General features: G+C 46.4%; 1 protein-coding gene across 1 annotated transcript in view; it reads left to right on the top strand.

Annotated features, from left to right (window-relative positions):
* Window positions 1–18888, top strand: part of WNT4 (Wnt family member 4) — a 95474-nt gene that overhangs the window by 50103 nt on the left and 26483 nt on the right. Inside the window, exon 2 of the mRNA XM_040326289.1 lies at window positions 4984–5219. Coding sequence (XP_040182223.1) covers window positions 4984–5219 — 236 coding nt within the window. The remainder of the gene's footprint in view (window positions 1–4983; window positions 5220–18888) is intronic.

Below are 18888 nucleotides of genomic sequence, written 5' to 3'. Positions count from 1 at the left end.
ACTGGTGTCACTGATGGGCACTGACTGGTGTCACTGATGGGCATACCTCCCAACTTTCTGAGATGGGAATGAGGGACACCTATCAGCATAAGTATGCAGGCATAGGACACACCCCTTGCCACGCCCCGTTAAAGGAGAATTGTACAAAAAAATAAGATTGGTTAAACCCACAAGTGCTTTTTTTACCACTACTATTATTTTATATTGGCTTTTGGAATTTACAAATGCAGCAATTTAGAAATCAGGTGAAAGTTTAGTGCTGGGAAACACTTTTTGATAGATAAAAAGTGAATTTTATTTACATCTATATAGATCAGACCAAAATGAGGGACAAATGAGGGACAGAGGGACATTGCTCCAAATCAGGGACAGTCCCTCGAAATCAGGGACAGTTGGGAGGTATGCTGGTGGGCACAGAGTGGCATCACTAATGGGCACTGATGGGGCTGCATTGTAATCAGGGCACTGATGGTCTGTGCCCTGATTATCTTTTCACGTCTTCCCTGTGAGGAGATGCCGCTGATTGGCTCTGTTCACCTCACACGCTGCCAGTGTGAGGCGAGAAGAGCCGCTAAAAGGCACTTCCTTATTTACATGTGATTGGCTGTGATTGGACACAGCTGATCACATGTCAAAGAGCCACTCCTGTGATGGTGGAGGTGAGCATTTACGACTAGGCCTCACTTAGCAACGTCCTGGGAGTATCGGTGTCGGCCATTTATGTACCTCATCTTCCTGACTGGAATACTCCCAGGAGGTTACTAAGTCCAGGCTTCATGAGGTACATAAATGGCCGACACCACTAGCAAGGGCATTATTCATCTTTAGTCAGAGCTGCACAGTTTGTCTTAATTTACAAACGCCCCTTATCTGCATAGACAGTTTTTTGGTAAAGGTGAACTAACCCTTTAACTCCGCGACCCCGGAGCACAGTCCACGCTCTGTACTGAGGCAAGCAAATCGCTTTAAACAGCCTGAACCGGCAGTTACAAGTCATTTACTCATCTGCTGCCAAAACATCCACCAGCTCCGTTAGAGAGAGGAGAACACGATGAAACAGTCTGTCATCGCGGGCCTAACTAAGATGGCTGCCAGCTCTCTGCACATCTGATACCACAGACCTGCAATGTTCAACAGTTAGGGAACCTCAAAAAAAAAGTAAAACACACTTTCCATCCCGCGTTTAGGTTCTGGAAATTCTGACAAATCCGGTCATTTAGCGTCTCCACCAGGTATGAGCGGTCAGGTGTGTTTATGACAACAGACTCGCCTTTACCCTTGGTTCACACCTATGCGTCTTTTAGTGGGTTTTGCAGAAACACGCCACAGCCCATTTAACATTGTTTCCTATGGGACTAGTTCACATCTGTGCGTTTTTGGAAAGGGCTGGGGACTTTTTTCCCAGAAGCAGATTGCATTTTGCATGTAATAGACTTCAATAGACCTGCACCAAAAATGCAAGTGTTGTGTTTTTTTTATTTTTTGGGGGGGCTAATAGGAAAGTATGAGAAGTTCTGTTCATATAGTGTGACTTTGATGCTACTTAAAGCGGAGTTCCACCTAAGGCCCCGTACACACGAGAGGATCGATCCGCTGAAATTGATCCGCGGATCGGTTTCAGCGGATAGATCCGCTGCTGTGTACGATCCAGCGGATATTTATTCGCGGATATATTTCGGGCTGACCGATTTCCAGCGGATAAAAATTTCTTAGCATGCTAAGAAATCTATCCGCTGGAATCGGCTCCAGCGGATCGATCCGGTGGTCTGTACAGACTCACCGGATCGATCCGTCTGAACACATCCCTTGCATGCGTCGTAATGATTCGACGCATGCGTGGATATCCTTATATGACAGCGTCGCGCACGTCACCGCGTCATCATCGCGGCGACGGCGCGACACGTCACCGCGGACGGAATTCCGCGGGGATTTTGATCTCCTGGTTAGTACAACCAGGAGATCAAAATCCGCCAGAGGATTTATCCGCGGATACGGTCCGGAGGACCGTTTCCGTGGATAAATCCTCTCGTGTGTACCCGGCATAAGGCTCCATGCACACTGAAGCTGATAAACTGCAGTTTATTGGCGTTTTGGCTTTTTTTTTTAAAGCCCATAAACTGAACTCTATGTTAGCCTATGTGCCCATGCACACCTGGGCGTTTTTTTAGTGTTAATGAGCTTTGGAGTTTATTGGCTTTTTTCTGAACGCCCGAAATTTGCAATCAAAGTGCTGTTTTTTTGTGGAAAAAACGCAAAGCGCTGAAAAACGCGAAAAACGCTCAAAAACGCAGGTGCCAGCGTTTTTTTGCGTTTTTTAATCCATTGAAAAAAAAAAAAAGGTACACTGAAAAACGCTGATTAAAGCTATTGCTAAAACCGCTAAAAGACGTTGAAAGGCTCCCTGCAAAGCTACTGGCGTTTTTTTTATAGCTTTTATCAGCTTCAGTGTGCATGGAGCCTAAAAATAGAACTTCCGCTCATTTGTCTTTATTGTCGCTCATTATTGCCACCTTTATCACAAGAAAAGCTCAAGAAAAATCCCTTTAGGACATAGCGTCGGCGGTAAAACGCAGCTTTTTTTTACTGCTGACACTATAGGCGGATTTGCGGCACATTTCGGCTGCTAGCGGGGGGATTTTAACCCCCGCTAGTGGCCGAGAAAACTGCCCGCAATGCGCTGTCCAATTGATTTCAATCCAGTCTCTGCTGTGGATCTCTGCAGCTCCTCCAGGGTTACCTTAGGTCTCTGTGCCGCCTCTCTAATTAATGCCCTCCTTGCCCGCTCCGTGAGTTTTGGTGTGCGCCCGTCCCTTGGCAGGTTTGCTGTTGTGCCATACTCGTTCCATTTGGTTATGATAGATTTGACGGTGCTCCTAGGGATCATTAAAGATTTGGATATTGTTGTATAACCCTGATTTGTACTTCTCAACAACATTGTCCCTTACTTGTTTGGAGAGTTCCTTGGTCTTCATGGCAGGGTTTGGTTAGTGGTGCCTTTTGCTTAGGTGTTGCAACCTCTGGGGCCATTCAAAAAGGTGTGTCTATGTAATGACAGATCATGTGACACTTAGGCTGCATTCACACCTCCGCGACAAGATACGCCGCGTACGCGGCGTATTTTGCCGTGAGTGTGTAACTTTTTTTTTTTTTTTTTAACAAAGCCTTCCCATTGCTTTCTATGGCCGAACGCCAATGCCGCCTGAAAAAAAGGGTCCGGGACTTTTTTTCAGGCGACAGGCGTACGGCGTCTATGAGATGTGAACCATCTCATAGACAGCAATGGGAATTCTCCCCTCCAGCGGCACGAGCGTCGGGCGTTTTGTCGCGGAGGTGTGAATGGGGTCTTAGATTGCACACAGGTGGACATCATTTCACTAATTATGTGACTTCTGAAGGTAATTGGTTGCACCGGAGCTTTTTATGGTGAATACATACGCACATGCAAATTATCAGTTTTTTATTTCTGAAAAAAAAATTTATGTATATATTCTTCTAATTTTATTTCACCAACTTAGACTGTTGTGTTCTGATCCATCATGTATAATTCAGATTAACAAAACAGCTAAAAAGCCAAGGGGGTGAATACTTTTGCAAGGCACTGTAAGTTGACGCACGGCATAATGCATGTCAACCAGCCATCATGAATTATGGGACCCCTTACACAGCTTCAGGCATGGGCCCCCTGGAGCAGAGAGGGGGGGTGCTGCCGCCTCAAATTCCGAAGCGGGGGGGCTGCCATGAATTGAGAGGCGGTGCCACCGCTAATTGAGAACCGAGGGGGGGGGGGCGTGAATTGAGAAGCAGGGGGTGCCACGAATTGGGGGGTTGCCCTGGGGACCTCAGGGCCCTTTAATAAAACCAAAACAATAAAATAAAATTAAATTATATATAAAAAAAGGGGGGGTTGCCATCCAGGGCCCTGGGGACCTCTGGACCCTTTAATAAAGAGAAAAAATAAAAAATATATACGGTATTTATCGGGGTATTGCGCGCTCCGGCGTATAGTGCGCACCCCTAAAGTGGACCCGCATTCCTGTAAAAAAATCATTTTAGTACTTACAGTTTTGGTGTCTTGCGCGGCGTCCATCGGCGGCCTCGTCGGGTCCGGCGTCCGTCTGCGGCTTCGGTGGTGTCCTACTCGTCGGGTCCGGCGCCCTTCTGCGGTGTCCTCCCCGCTCAATCCCCGCGCTGAGTTTGAACCACTGCGCCGGCATATACCGAGCGCAGTACACTGGGGTATAGTCAGGCAGGTTCGGCTCCTCTCGCGGTCACGTCCTGTGCGTCCAGGACGTGACCGCAAGAGGAGCCGAGCCTGCCCGACTATACCTGAGTGTACTGCACTCGGTATATGCCGGCGCAGTGATTCAAACTCTTATATCGCGCACCCACGATTTTGCCCTGAATTTCGGGGCAAAAAAGTGCGCGGTATACGCCGATAAATACGGTATATATAAAAAAAGAACAAACATTTTTTATAAAAAAAAAGGGGGGGTTGGGGACCTCTGGTGGGCCCTTTAATAAAAACAAAAAGAAATATATAAATAAAAAAATTATAAAAAAAAAAAAAAGGGGGGGTTGCCATCCGGGGCCCTGGGGACCTTCCGGGCCCCTTACAAAAAAATAAAAATAATAATAAAAAAAAAGGGGGGTTGCCATCCAGGACCTCCGGGCCCCTTACAGGTGTACTGCCTGTACCCCCCTGATGGCGGCCCTGTACACCAGTGTGCTTTTTTAGCAAATGATACGGTTGCTGTATATTTATTTTATTTTAACAGACTTGTAAAGTACTGAGATGTCCACTTTCCACTGCCGATTATTAAGCAAGAGCAGAATAAATGTAAAAGCTGAAAGCGACTTGATTATTAGGCAGCGCTGCTCCACCCCCGCTGGCACTGCCATGCGTCCTTCCTCCCTCGCCTGTTGTGACAGCTTCATTTTAATTGCCGTTCCGCAAGTGATCCGTTTACTCTGTTTACGTTGCAGGTACCTTGCAAAACTGTCGTCGGTGGGCAGCATTTCAGAAGAGGAGACTTGTGAGAAGCTGAAGGGATTAATTCAGCGCCAGGTGCAGATGTGTAAGAGGAATCTGGAAGTCATGGACTCCGTCAGGCGGGGGGCTCAGTTGGCCATTGAGGAATGCCAGTATCAGTTCAGGAATCGGCGGTGGAACTGCTCCACGCTGGACACGCTGCCCGTATTCGGGAAGGTGGTGACGCAAGGTAACACAACAGCCCAGATGTATTCGCACATGCCTGTTAAAGGGTTCCTCCGCCCGAAACTGATGTTCTGGAGTTTGCATGAAAGTTAATGTGTATGTGAACTTTTAACGATGAACGTCTCTTATTTGGTCTGTTAAGGCAGAACTCCAGCCAAAAGCAACAAGATTTATAAAGAATAGAAAATTAAAAGATATAAGAACAAAAACAGCTTTTGTTGCAATATTCACCTTCAATCCAGAGTGTTCCTCTGCAGTACCTTTTTCTGCCACTAGACGTCCTCAGGCTTTTGGCCAGCATTATTCAATTCACTTCCTTTGAGCCCAGCTTTTCCTAGACCAGGGGTCCACCAACCCGATACCAGTCCGTGGCCTCTTAGGAGCCGGACCATGCAGGAAATCACAACATGGGAACAGAGAGCTGCCAAAGTGCTTTACCACTCCAGCAGCTATCCATTGCTGGCTGCAGTAGGGGGCAGTGTGGTGCACAATTCAGCTCATCACAGTTCTCCCTTTTTTTTTTCAATCCGGAGATTTCCTCTGCAGTACCGTTTTTTGCCACTAGATGTCCTCAGGCTTATGGCCAGCATTATTCAATTCACTTCCTTTGAGCCCAGCTTATCCTAGACCAGGGGTCCACCAACCCGATACCAGTCCGTGGCCTCTTAGGAGCCGGACCATGCAGGAATTCACAACATGGGAACGGAGAGCTGCCAAAGTGCTTTACCACTCCAGCAGCTATCCATTGCCGGCTGCAGTAGGGGGCAGTGTGGTGCACAATTCAGCTCATCACACTTCTCCCTTTTTTTCAATCCAGAGATTTCCTCTGCAGTACTTTTTTCTGCCACTAGATGTCATCAGGCTTATGGTCAGCATCATTAAATTCACTTATTTTGAGCCCAGCTCATCCTAGACCAGGGGACCCCAACCCGGTACCTGTCAATGGCCTGTTAGGAGTCGAACCATGCAGGAATTCACAACATGGGAACAGGGAGCTGCCAGCGTGCTTTACCACTCCAGCAGCTATCCGTTGCCAGCTGCAGTAGGGGGCAGTGTGGTGCACAATTCAGCTCATCACACTTCTCCCTTTTTTTCAATCCAGAGATTTCCTCTGCAGTACCGTTTTTCTGCCACTAGATGTCCTCAGGCTTATGGCCAGAATCATTCAAGTCACTTCCTTTGAACCCAGCTCACCATTGACCAAGGTCCCCAACCAGTTCATGGCCTGTTAGGAGGTGGACCACTCAGAAATTCATAGCTGAGAATGGAGAGCTGCCGGATAGCTTTACCACTCTGGCAGCTGTCCATTGCCGGCTGCAGTAGGGGGCAGTGTTGTACACAATTCAGCGCATCACACTGCTTCTTTTTTTCAAGCCAAAGATTTCCTCTAAGATACTTTTTTCTGCCACTAGATGCCCTTAGGCTTATGGCCAGCATCATTAAATTCACTTCTTTTGAGCCCAGCTCATCCTAGACCAGGGGACCCCCACCCGGTACCTGTCAATGGCCTGTTAGGAGCCGGACCGTGCAGGAATTCACAACATGGGAACAGGGAGCTGCCAGCGTGCTTTAGCACTCCCGCAGCTATCCATTGCCGGCTGCAGTAGGGGGCAGTGTGGTGCACAGTTCAGCTCATCACAGTTCTCTCTTTTTTTCAATCCAGAGATTTCCTCTGCAGTACTTTTTTCTGCCACTAGATGTTCTCAGGCCTATGGCCAGCATCATTCAATTCACTTCCTTTGAGCCCGGCTCATCCTAGACCAGGGGTCCCCAACCCAATACCAGTCCATGGCCTGTTAGGAGCCGGACCGTGTAGGAATTCACACCATGGGAACAGAGAGCTGCTGAAGTGCTTTACCACTCCAGCGGCTATCCGTTGCCGGCTACGGTAGGGGGCAGTGTGGTGTGTGCTTCAGCTGCTTTTTTTTTGTACAAACTTTATTTGAAGTGTACAAAATGTACACTTCATTCTTAGTAATGTACAGCAGGGTGATGCTCTGCTGTATATTGCCATGCAATTCAGCACGGTGCGCAGCGATAAAATGCAGCATGACTGCATTTTATCGAAGCATGACTGCATTTTAGCGCAGCCATAGTTTGAATTGGGGAAAAAGGGAAACAATTGTTGGTGACAGCCGTTTTACAATGCGGTATGTCTGTCACTGGACACTGTGAATTAGCCCCAGCTACACCCTACTCCACCCGGTTCGTGGAAAAATTGTCTTCCATGTAACTGGTCGCCGGTGCCAAAAAGGTCGGGGACCGCTGCCCTAGACCTACCCCCAGCCTGTCATTTTATAGTGATCGGAGAAGCTCATTGCTTTGCCACTCTTCTCTCTCCTCCTATCAGCATGCTTCTTGTCAATGCATGAACTGATTGGCTCCTCGTGCTCTAGTTCCGCTTTAACCACTTGTCCACGGGAGGACGTCATATGACGTCCTCCACTTTGTGCGGTGATATCTGAATGATGGGTGCAGCTACAGGCATCATTCAGATATCTCCGTCTTCAGCCGCCGATTCTGTACACGATAAGAACAATCAAAGCGGCGGTTCCGCCGCTTGATCGTTCTTATAGGCAGCGGGAGGGGACGTTCCCCCTCGTGCCGCCATCTGGTGCTTCTCTGGGCTCTCCCGTGCCATCGGGGGCCCGGAGAGCGAATCGGTCGGCGCTGCTGGAAAGCATAGAGATGACCGTCGGAGGCCCTGGCGCGACGTTATGACGTCGCGCCCGGTACCCGGAAGTAAACAAAGCCGAAATCGCGGCTGTCGGCATGTGATCGGTGATTTTTTTTTCAACGATTTCATGCTTGTAAGCCTGGAGGAGAGATGTGAGGTCTTATTGACCCCACATCTCTCCATAAAGAGGACCTGTCACCCTGGTTCCTATTACAAGGGATGTTTACATTCCTTGTAATAGGAATAAAAGTGATAAAAAAATAAATAAAAAAAAAGTGTAAAAATAAGAAAAATTAAGTAAAATAAAAATAAAATAAAATTTATTTTTTTCAAAACGCCCCTGTCCCCGTTATCTCGCGCGCAGAAGCGAACACGCATGCAAGTCCCGCTCACATATGTAAACGCCGTTCAAACCCCACATGTGAGGTATTGTCGCGTGCGTTAGAGCGTGTGCAACAATTCTAAAACTAGACCCCCTCTGTAACTCGAAAATAGTAACCTGTGAAAAAAATTAAAGCGTCACCTATGGAGATTTTTAAGTACCGAAGTTTGACGCCATTCCATGAGTGTGAGCAATTTTAAAGCGTGACATGTTAGGTATCTATTTACTCGGCGTAACATCATCTTTCACATTATATAAAAAAATTGGGCTAGCTTTACTGTTTTGTTATTTTTTAATTCATGAAACCATTTTTTTCCCCCCAAAAAAGGCGTTTGAAAAATTATTGTGCAAAAACCATGCGAGAAAAAAAGTTGCAATGACCGCCATTTTATTCCCTAGGGTGTCTGCTAAAAAAAAATATATATAATGTTTGGGGGTTCTGATTAATTTTCTAGCAAAAAAATTGTGATTTTTACATGAAGGAGAGAAGTGCCAAATTAGGCCCGGAGGACAAGTGGTTAAACTGCATTCGTGCAAGTTTTGTGAGCGTTTACGAGATGCGCAAACAAAGCTGTTATTTTTACTGCATGTTTTGCTGCATTTGAGGCGCCAGCGACAATGTATGGCACCGCAAACGTGACAATCTGTTTTCACGATTTGTAAATGAAAATCAAGGGATTTTGCGCACGCTCCAGAAGCCTTAGATCAGGGGTCTCAAACTGGCGGCCCTCCAACTGTTGCGAAACTACAAGTCCCATCATGCCTCTGCCTGTGGGAGTCATGCTTGTAACTGTCAGCCTTGCAATGCCTCATGGGACTTGTAGTTTCGCAAACAGCTGGAGGGCCGCCAGTTTGAGACTCCCTGCCCTATAGTGTGAAAACAGCATTTAAAGCTGGACACCCCAATTTTTTTTATCGTTTTTCATCCTTTTGTGGATCATTTGGATTTGTGATGGCAGCGGCCATTGAACAAGACAGGGGACTCCAAACCTGATGCATTAGCTATGGGTAGAGTTGGCCTTTAAATGACCAAAGCTGTTGTTTTTTCCATTCACTTATGTGTGTGACATTTCACATTCAGAATCTTTTTAAAGAGATTTTCCATTGTAAAAACTATCCACCCATAATGAACAAATCCGTTTGGATGTGAAGTTGAGCGCGGTTCGATCTTATCTTTAACCACTTGCCGCCCGCCAATGATAGATTGACGGCGGCAAAGTGGTTGTAGAATCCTGACTGGACGTCATATGACGTCCTCAGGATTCTGAGCCGCTGCGCGCCCCCGGGGGCGCGCATCGCGGCGATCGTTGTTGCAGGGTGTCAGTCGGCGACACTTTACCACGTGATCAGCCGTGTCCAATCACGGCTGATCACGATGTAAACAGCAAAAGCCGGTAATCGACTTTTCCTCACTCGCGTCTGTCAGACGCGAGTAGAGGAGAGCCAATCGGCTGCTCCTCTGACAGGGGGGGTTTGTGCTGATCGATTATCAGCACAGCCCCCCCTGAGGATTCCCACTGGACCACCAGGGATGCCCACTGGACCACCAGGGATTCCACTAGATCACCAGGGATTTAAATCAAAGGTATGCCACCCTAGACCACCAGGGATGACACATAATGGATGCCAATCAGTGCCACAATGGATGCCAATCAGTGCCCACAATGGGCATCACTGATTGGCAGGCATTGTTTGGCACTGATTGGCATCCATTAGTACAACACATTAGTTAGTTCCCATCTATGCCCATCCATGCCGCCTATCAGTGCCCATCCATACCGCCTATCAGTGCCCATCCATGCCACCTATCAGTGCCCATACGTGTCGCCTATCCCTGCCCATCTGTGCCGCCTATCCCTGCCCATCCACGCGGCCTATCCGTGCCGCCTATCAGTGCCACCCATCAGTGCCCATCCGTGCCGCCCATCAGTGCTCATCCGTGCCGCCCATCAGTGCCGCATATTGGTGCCCATCATCAATGCCACCACATCAGTGCCACCTTATCAGTGCCAGTCAGTGCAGTACCACCAGTGCCCATTAGTGAAGGAGAAAACTTACTTATTTACAATGTTTTATAACGGAAACAAAAAAAATGTTTTTTTTTTTCAAAATTTTCGGTAATTTTCTTTTTTTTTTTGCAGAAAATAAAAATCCCAGAGGTGATCAAATACCACCAAAAGAAAGCTCTATTTGTGGGTACAAAATGATAAACAATTTAGTTTGGGTACAGTGTAGCATGACCGCTCAATTGTAATTTAAAATGCAACAGCACTGAAAGCTAAAAATTGGTCTGGGCGGGAAGGTGTATAAGTGCCCGGTATGGAAGTGGTTAAAATCTTAAAGACTTCAGCACTGTCCAGCATATTTCCGCAGCCCAGTTTTCCCTTTTCATCGATCCCGAGTGTCACTGACTGTTTTCCATATATCCCTACAGGACAAATAATACATTTTATGTCCAGCGCCCTCTAGTGGATTTGCTGTGCAGTAAATGTAAAATGCATCTACAATTCTTCATCGCCAGCAGTACTATGTGGGCTGAGCTGCTTGTTGTATTAGGAGATCTGCTTGTCATGGTGTAAGATGATTGGCAGAGGGTCAGGTGCTGCTCTGCTGCATGCAAAAAGAGAAAGTCAGTTTGCTGTTGACTTCCTCCTATGGGGGGTTATTTACGAAAGGCAAATCCACTTTGCACTACAAGTACAAACTAAGGGCCAAATTCAGGTAGGAGATACGACGGCGTATCTCCAGACACGCCGTCGTATCTCTGAGTGTGCGGCGTCGTATCTATGCGCCTGATTCTTAGAATCAGTTACGCATAGATTTGACTAAGATACGACCGGCGCAAGTCTCCTACGCCGTCGTATCTTAACTGCATATTTACGCTGGCCGCTAGGGGCGAGTACGCTGATTTACGCCTAGAATATGTAAATCAGCTAGATATGCCTATTCACGAACGTACGTCTGGCCGCCGCAGTACAGATACGCCGTTTACGTAAGGCTTTTTCCGGCGTAAAGTTACCCCTGCTATATGAGGCGCAGCCAATGTTAAGTATGGACGTCGGGCCAGCGTCAAATTTTCCGTCAATTACGTAAGTCGTTCGCGAATAGGGCTGGGCGTGATTTACGTTCACGTCGAAAGCATTGGCTTTTTGCGGGTTAATTTGGAGCATGCGCACTGGGATATTTCACGGACGGCGCATGCGCCGTTCGTAAAAAAACGTCATTTACGTGGGGTCACGATGATTTTGCATAAAACACGTCCACATTTGAATTAGGCGGGCTTACGCCGGCCAATTTACGCTAAGCCGCCGCAACTTACGGAGCAAGTGCTTTGTGAATAATGCACTTCCCTGTCAAAGTTGCGGAGGCGTAGCGTAAATAGGATACGCTACGCCCGCACAGAGTTACGCGCTCCCTACCTGAATCTGGCCCTAAAAGTACAAAGTGCATTTGAAATTGCACTGAAAATGCACTTGGAGGTGCAGTCGCTGTAAATCTGAGGGGAAGATCTGAAATGAGGGGAAGCTCTGCTGATTTTATTATCCAATCGTGTGCAAGCTAAAATGCTGTTTTTTCTTTTCTTTGCATGCCCCCCTCGGATCTACAGCGACTGCACTTCCAAGTGCACTTTCAGTGCAATTTCCAGTGCACTTTGCACTTGTAGTTTGCACTTGTAGTGCAAAGTGGATTTGCCTTTTCGTAAATAACCCCCCATGGTCTCTCTGTAACGTGTAGCACCCTTTCTATAGTGACGGTGACTGGCTGAATTAGGGATACGTTCTCCCAGGGCCATATTGAGAGAACAAGTTGCTCTAGACCAGGCATGTCCGGCCCGGGGGCCAATTGCGGCCCGCGTTCCGGTTTAATGTGGCCCCACTGGCAATTTGGATATATATGTCTTTTGTAGCCCCCAACGAATCCCAGAGCATCATGCATTCAGAGGCTGCATTCATGCACATTAACCACTTAAGACCCGGATCTTTATGCAGGTAAAGGACCCGGCCAGTTTTTGCTATTCGGCGCTGCGTCGATTTAACTGACAATTGCGCGGTCGTGCGACGTGGCTCCCAAACAAAATTGGCGTCCTTTTTTCCCCACAAATAGAGCTTTCTTTTGGTGGTATTTTATTACCTCTGCCGTTTTTATTTTTTTGCGCTATAAACAAAAATAGAGCGACAATTTTGAAAAAAATGCTATATTTTTTCCTTTTTGCTATAATAAATATCCCCCAAAAATATCTAAAAACATTTATTTTTCCCTCAGTTTAGGCCGATACGTATTCTTCTACCTATTTTTGGTAAAATAAAATCGCAATAAGCGTTTATCGATTGGTTTGCGCAAAATGTATAGTGTTTACAAAATAGGGGATAGTTTTATTGCATTTTTATTAATAATTTTTTTTTTACTACTAATGGCGGCGATCAGCGGTTTTTTTTCGTGACTGCGACATTATGGCGGACACATCGGACACATTTTTGGGACAATTGTCATTTTCACAGCAAACAATGCTATAACAATGCATTGTTTACTGTGAAAATTGAAGTTTGGGAGTTAACCACTAGGGGGCACTGAAGGGGTTAAGCGTGACCTCATGTGTGTTTCTAACTGAAGGGGGCTGAACGTGTGACGTCATTAATCGTGCTTCCCTATATCGGGGAACACACGATCAAAAACAGCGCCACAGTGAAGAACGGGGAAGCTCTCCTCGTTCTTCAGCTCCGGGGAGCGATCGTGCTCCTTTTTTCATGGTGTAGGAGTAGGCAAAGAAGGCAGACTGTAATATTAAACAGGGAAAATATGACAAGAAAAACAAACATATGCTTCATCTCAGCAAAATGTTTGTTTCCCTACAAGCACTCTGCGTTGACAAGTGTGTCCCTTTAATCTTGGCCCCCTTCCCAGTAATGTAGTTTGGAAGCTACTGCAATAGGAGCCTGGCTGAGCCAATGATTCCCATCCTGCTACACTCGGCTGAGCTGAACATACAGTGCAATGGCCGGAGCACACTACAGGGAAGACAAAGTCTTCTTAAAGTGGAACTCCACTTTTCCTGAAGAGAAAAAAAAAAAATCTGTCATTTCCAGCTCATGTGTATACATTGTCATTGAAGAAGAGGTTACATTGTGCTTTGCTAACCAGCGGCTCTTCCTTGTAGCTAGGATGTCTCTTTTATTTATTGAAGAGAATTAGGTAGATTCAGTAAGAGTTAGGCCGGCTTATCAGTAGATAAGCCGATCTAACTCAGAATCTACGCCGACTTATGTTTAAGTATATGCTCAAACAGAGATACACTTAAACATATCTAAGATACCACGGCTTGCGCCGTCCTATCTTAGGTTGCAATTTTTCGGATGGCCGCTAGGTGGCGCTTCCATTGCGGTCGGCGTAGAATATGTAAATGAGTTGAGACGCCGGTTTTACGAACGTACGCCCGGCCGCCGCAGTAGTTTTACGCCGTTTCCGTAAGGCATTAGCAGGCCTAAAGTTATTACACCTATTAGGTGGAATAACAATGTTAAAGTATGGCCGCCGTTCCCGCCGCGAGATTCGAATTTTTTGCGTTGTTTGCGTGAATCGGGATTTACGTCGCTTACGTCCACGTCAAAATCAATGCACACTGGGAAATGTAGGCGCCCGGCGCATGCGCATTAAAAAAAGAGGTCAAGCCTCATTACCATCAAACACGCCCCCCTCCAACACATTTGAATTCGGCGCCTTTACGCCCGCCCGCTTTAGGCTTCGCCGCCGTATATTAGCAGGCAAGTACATTGAGAATCATGTACTTGCCTAGCTAACTTACGGCTGCGTAGCCTAAACACGCTAAGCTACGCCGCCGTAACTTTGCACCTTCGTACATGAATCTACCTAAATGTATTCATTCTTAGCCCTTGTACACACCATCGGACATGTCCGATGAAAACGGTCCGCGGACCGTTTTCATCGGACATGTCCGCTCGGAGATTTCGGTCTGATGCCTGTACACACCATCAAAGCGAAATACCCGCGGACAGACATCGCGGTGACGTGGCGGTGACGTTGACGCCGCCACGTCACCAAACCAGGAAGTAAAATACTTCCACGCATGCGTCGAATCCATTCGACGCATGCGGGAGATATCTGTCCGCTGGTTAGGTGTACTAACCAACGGACATGTCCGACGGACAGCTTTCCAGCGGACATGTTTCTTGGCATGCTAAGAAACATTTGTCCGCTGGAAATCTGTCCGCTAGCCTGTACACATGATCGGATCTGTCCGCTGACACAGGTCCGCGGACCAGTTTCAGCGGACATGTCCGGTCGTGTGTACGAGGCCTGATAGATACACATTAGAAATAGAACATTGTTATGTCTATAATTTTATTAGAATGCGTCAATGTTTTTAAAAGTTGTTTCTTTGTATAGTTTGTAACTATTTATGTTCATGGGGCAGCCTTCTTCATTTCACAATGCAAGCCGATACAACCGCTGGCTCATTGGGGTTGAGCAAAATCCTCTATTCTACAGCAGGTGTAGGCAACCTAGGGGCCCTTCAGCTGTGTGGAACTACATTTCCCATGAGGCATTGCAAGGGCCCCTTTACATTACACAGCGCCCTGCACCTCTGCACCCTTTTACATTACACAGCACCTTGCACCTCTGGACCTCTTTACATTACACTGCCCCCCACAGTTTGTTACACAGACACCCCCCTAACAGTTCTGGACCCCCTGCATGTTACACTGGGGGGAGATGGGACATGCGGGCCGTCGCGTGCCGCCGCGGACCATCGTGTGCCACCACGACCCACCAGGCATATGCCCGGTATGCCCTATGGCCAGTCCGGGCTTGCTCTCCACCCCAACCATTAATAAAATGTCTTGTATTCTTTTCAAGGATTACCAGCCTGTTGGAATTTTTTTTTTGCATGCGATCACTGCCAGCAGTGATCATTCTGTACTGCCGGCAGGGGAACCTCCCTGTCAGCAGAACACAATAGCACTGCAGAAGGGATTCCCAGATCAGTCTAAAGCCGGCCATACATGGATTGAAATTCCGCTGGTTCAGCAGAGACCGACTGAATTTTAATCCATGTATAGGCAGGCTGGCTCTACCGGTCGACGTCTGTCCAACCAGCTTGTTGGAAGATTTCTTGTTGATCAGAGCTGCAGGCTATAGCCAGCAGCGCTGATCAGTGTGTACTAACGGCTGGGAAGTCTCCTCAATGTCAAACCACGGAGGCTCAGTGGGAGGATCCCCTATCCACCTCGAGTGTGTGGATCTGGAAATCAAGTCATTTTTGTATGGGCTGCTTGCAATGGGAGGCTGTACACTGAACAGGTAGCTCTCTTTAATGCCAGTTATTTGTGGTCCATGGCCGCTGTACCCTCTCCTGTCGTCATGTGCATGAAACCTACAATTTTGATTTCTCATCACTTTCTGCACTTGATGCAATGACCTCTAGTAAAGTCACTTCTTCTGTTGTGGTCCCAGTCCCTATATCATAAAATAAGATCCCCTCCTAATAGTTGTGGGAGAGCCAAAAATCAGGAGCAGACATCTAACCTTCCGAGTTCCCAAGTCGGCATCTTTACAAATTTGGGGTGTTTACTGGTCCTTTAAGGTTTTTTTTCTTTATTTAATTTTTTTAAGTAACCAAAACTGTCCCTCAGGTGTCTGGTTCCTACAAGAAGATACTCAATAAGGTGAACTCTTAGGACTGGAGGATACGGAGTGGGCTGAGGTCTGGAAATTGGATGCAAGGGGAAGGAAAGGTTATCAGTACAGATTAAGGGATTTGTGTGAGGATCAGGGTCATATCGTGTCTTTATTACTACTGTAACAAATGGCCTGAAAGTCAATACTTACAAGTACCCCCTCAAGATCCAACTCTCCGGGGATGCTGTCCAGACCCTTCATAAACATGAGCCCCGGGTGACACATGGGAAGAAAGCGACACTTGGTCCACGGAAAATACGGTTCCGTTAGGGCTCAAGTACACTTGGCATTTTAATTTGCTTAGTAGCATTGGATTAATACATGGAAAACAACTTACTGTGGTGGAGGATACAGTCAGTAAGGGGTTAGTCTCTTATGCCAGGGGGACGGCATAAGAGACGATCGTGTGTAGGCAAGGCCGTTTTAACCACTTAACCCCCGGACCATATTGCTGGTCAAAGACCAGAGCACTTTTTGCGATTCAGCACTGCGTCGCTTTAACTGACAATTGCGCGGTTGTGCGACGTGGCTCCCAAACAAAATTGGCGTCCTTTTTTTCCCACAAATAGAGCTTTCTTTTGGTGGTATTTGATCACCTCTGCGGTTTTTAGTGTTTGCGCTATAAACAAAAATAGAGCGACAATTTTGAAAAAAATGAATATTTTTTACTTTTTGCTATAATATCCCCCAAAAATATATAAAAAAAAATTGTTTACCTCAGTTTAGGCCGATACGTAGTCTTCTACATATTTTTCGTAAAAAAAAATCGCAATAAGCGTTTATTGATTGGTTGCGCAAAAGTTATAGTGTTTACAAAATAGGGGGTATTATGGCATTTTTATTAATATTTTTTTTTACTAGTAATGGCGGCGATCAGCGATTTTTTTTTTCGGTACTGCGACATTATCGCGGACTCTTCGGACACTTTTGACATATTTTTGGGACCATTGGCATTTTTATAGCGATCAGTGCTATAAAAATGCATTGGATTACTATAAAAATGCCACTGGCAGTGAAGGGGTTAACACTAGGGGGCGGGGAAGGGGTTAAGTATGTTCCCTGGGTGTGTTCTAACTGTAGGGGGGGTGGCCTCACTAGGGGAAATCACTGATCTTCTGTTCATACATTGTATGAACAGAAGATCAGCATTTCTCTCCCTGACAGGACCGGGAGCTGTGTGTTTACACACACAGCTCCCGGTCCCCGCTCTGTAACGAGCGATCGCGTGTGCCCGGCGGCGATCGTGCCCGCCAGGCACGCACACGGGAGTCGGGGGCGAGCGGGGGCCTGCGAGAGAGCCGATGTAGAGCTACGGGCTCTCGCGCAGGGGAGCCGACCTGCCTCCGTAAAACGACGTAGTTAATGATCGGGTTGAAAAAAAACGTAATTTTTTCTAGACCATTAAAAACGTCATTTTTTACAACCCGAAAAACGGTCGTGTGTACGCGGCATAACTGCTAAACAATTAATATTTTTTTTAATACTTTATTAAAAACCTACTAAGATGTTGCATTGCTTGTAATTATTGCAGAGAACAAGAGGACCTTATTTATCAAAGTGTCTGAAAAATTCAAGGTACTGGCCGTTCAGTTGGTGTCTGCAGTTACAGCGCAGTGCAGACAAGATGAATGTAAACAATGCAGTGTTTACACTGGACTGGGCTCTTAATGGAGTTGTAAAGGTTCGTCTTTTATTTTCTAAATAGGTTCCTTAAAGCTAGTGCATTGTTGGTTCACTTACCTTTTCTTTCGATTTCCCTTCTAAATGCTTTTTTTCTTTGTTTGTTTGAATTTCTCACTTCCTGTTTCTCCTCAGTAAGCTTTCCACCATCATCCGAGCGGTGGAAAGTCATTTAGAACACCTTACTGAAGAGGAACAGGAAGTGAGAAATTCAGACAAAAAAAACATTTAGAAGGGTAATTGAAGGAAAAGGTAAGTGAACCAACAATGCACTAGCTTAAAGCAACATATTTAGAAAATAAAAAACGAACCTTTACAACCCCTTTAACTACTTGCTGACCTGCCGCCGTCGTTTTACGGCGGCAGGTCAGCTCCCCTGCGCGAGAGCCCGTAGCTCTATGTCTCTCGCAGGCCACTAGGGACGCGCGCGCCACCGGAAGCACGCGCGCGCCCCCCGACACGAACGCCGCCGGGCACCCGCGATTGCTCGTTACAGAGCGGGGACCTGGAGCTGTGTGTGTAAACACACAGCTCCCGGTCCTGTCAGGGGGGGAAATGCTGATCCTCTGTTCATACAATGTATGAACAGAAGATCAGTCATTTCTCCTAGTGAGGCCACCCCCCCACTACAGTTAGAACACACCCAGGGAACACACTTAACCCCTTCCCCGCCCCCTAGTGTTAACCCATTCACTGCCAGTGGCATTTTTATAGTAATCCAATGCATTTTTATAGCACTGATCGCTATAAAAATGCCAATGGTCCCAAAAATGTGTCAAAAGTGTCCGCCATAATGTCGCAGTACCGAAAAAAAATCGCTGATCGCCGCCATTACTAGTAAAAAAAAAAATATTAATAAAAATGCCATAAAAATACCCCCTATTTTGGAAACGCTATAACTTTTGCGCAAACCAATCAATAAACGCTTATTGCTAAAAAAAAATTACGAAAAATATGTAGAAGAATACGTATCGGCCAAAACTGAGGAAAAAAAAAAGTTTTTTTAGATATTTTTGGGGATATATATTTCAGCAAAAAGTAAAAAATATTTATTTTTTTCAAAATTGTCGCTCTATTTTTGTTTATAGCGCAAAAACTAAAAACCGCAGAGGTGATCAAATACCACCAAAAGAAAGCTCTATTTGTGGGAAAAAAAGGACGCCAATTTTGTTTGGGAGCCACGTCGCACGACCGCGCAATTGTCAGTTAAAGCGACGCAGTGCCGAACCGCAAAAACTG

Source organism: Rana temporaria, chromosome 10 (genome assembly GCF_905171775.1).
Source record: "Rana temporaria chromosome 10, aRanTem1.1, whole genome shotgun sequence".
Lineage (NCBI taxonomy): Eukaryota > Metazoa > Chordata > Amphibia > Anura > Ranidae > Rana > Rana temporaria.
Note: the sequence above shows the minus strand (reverse complement) of the source record. Positions and strands in the feature narration are given on the sequence as shown.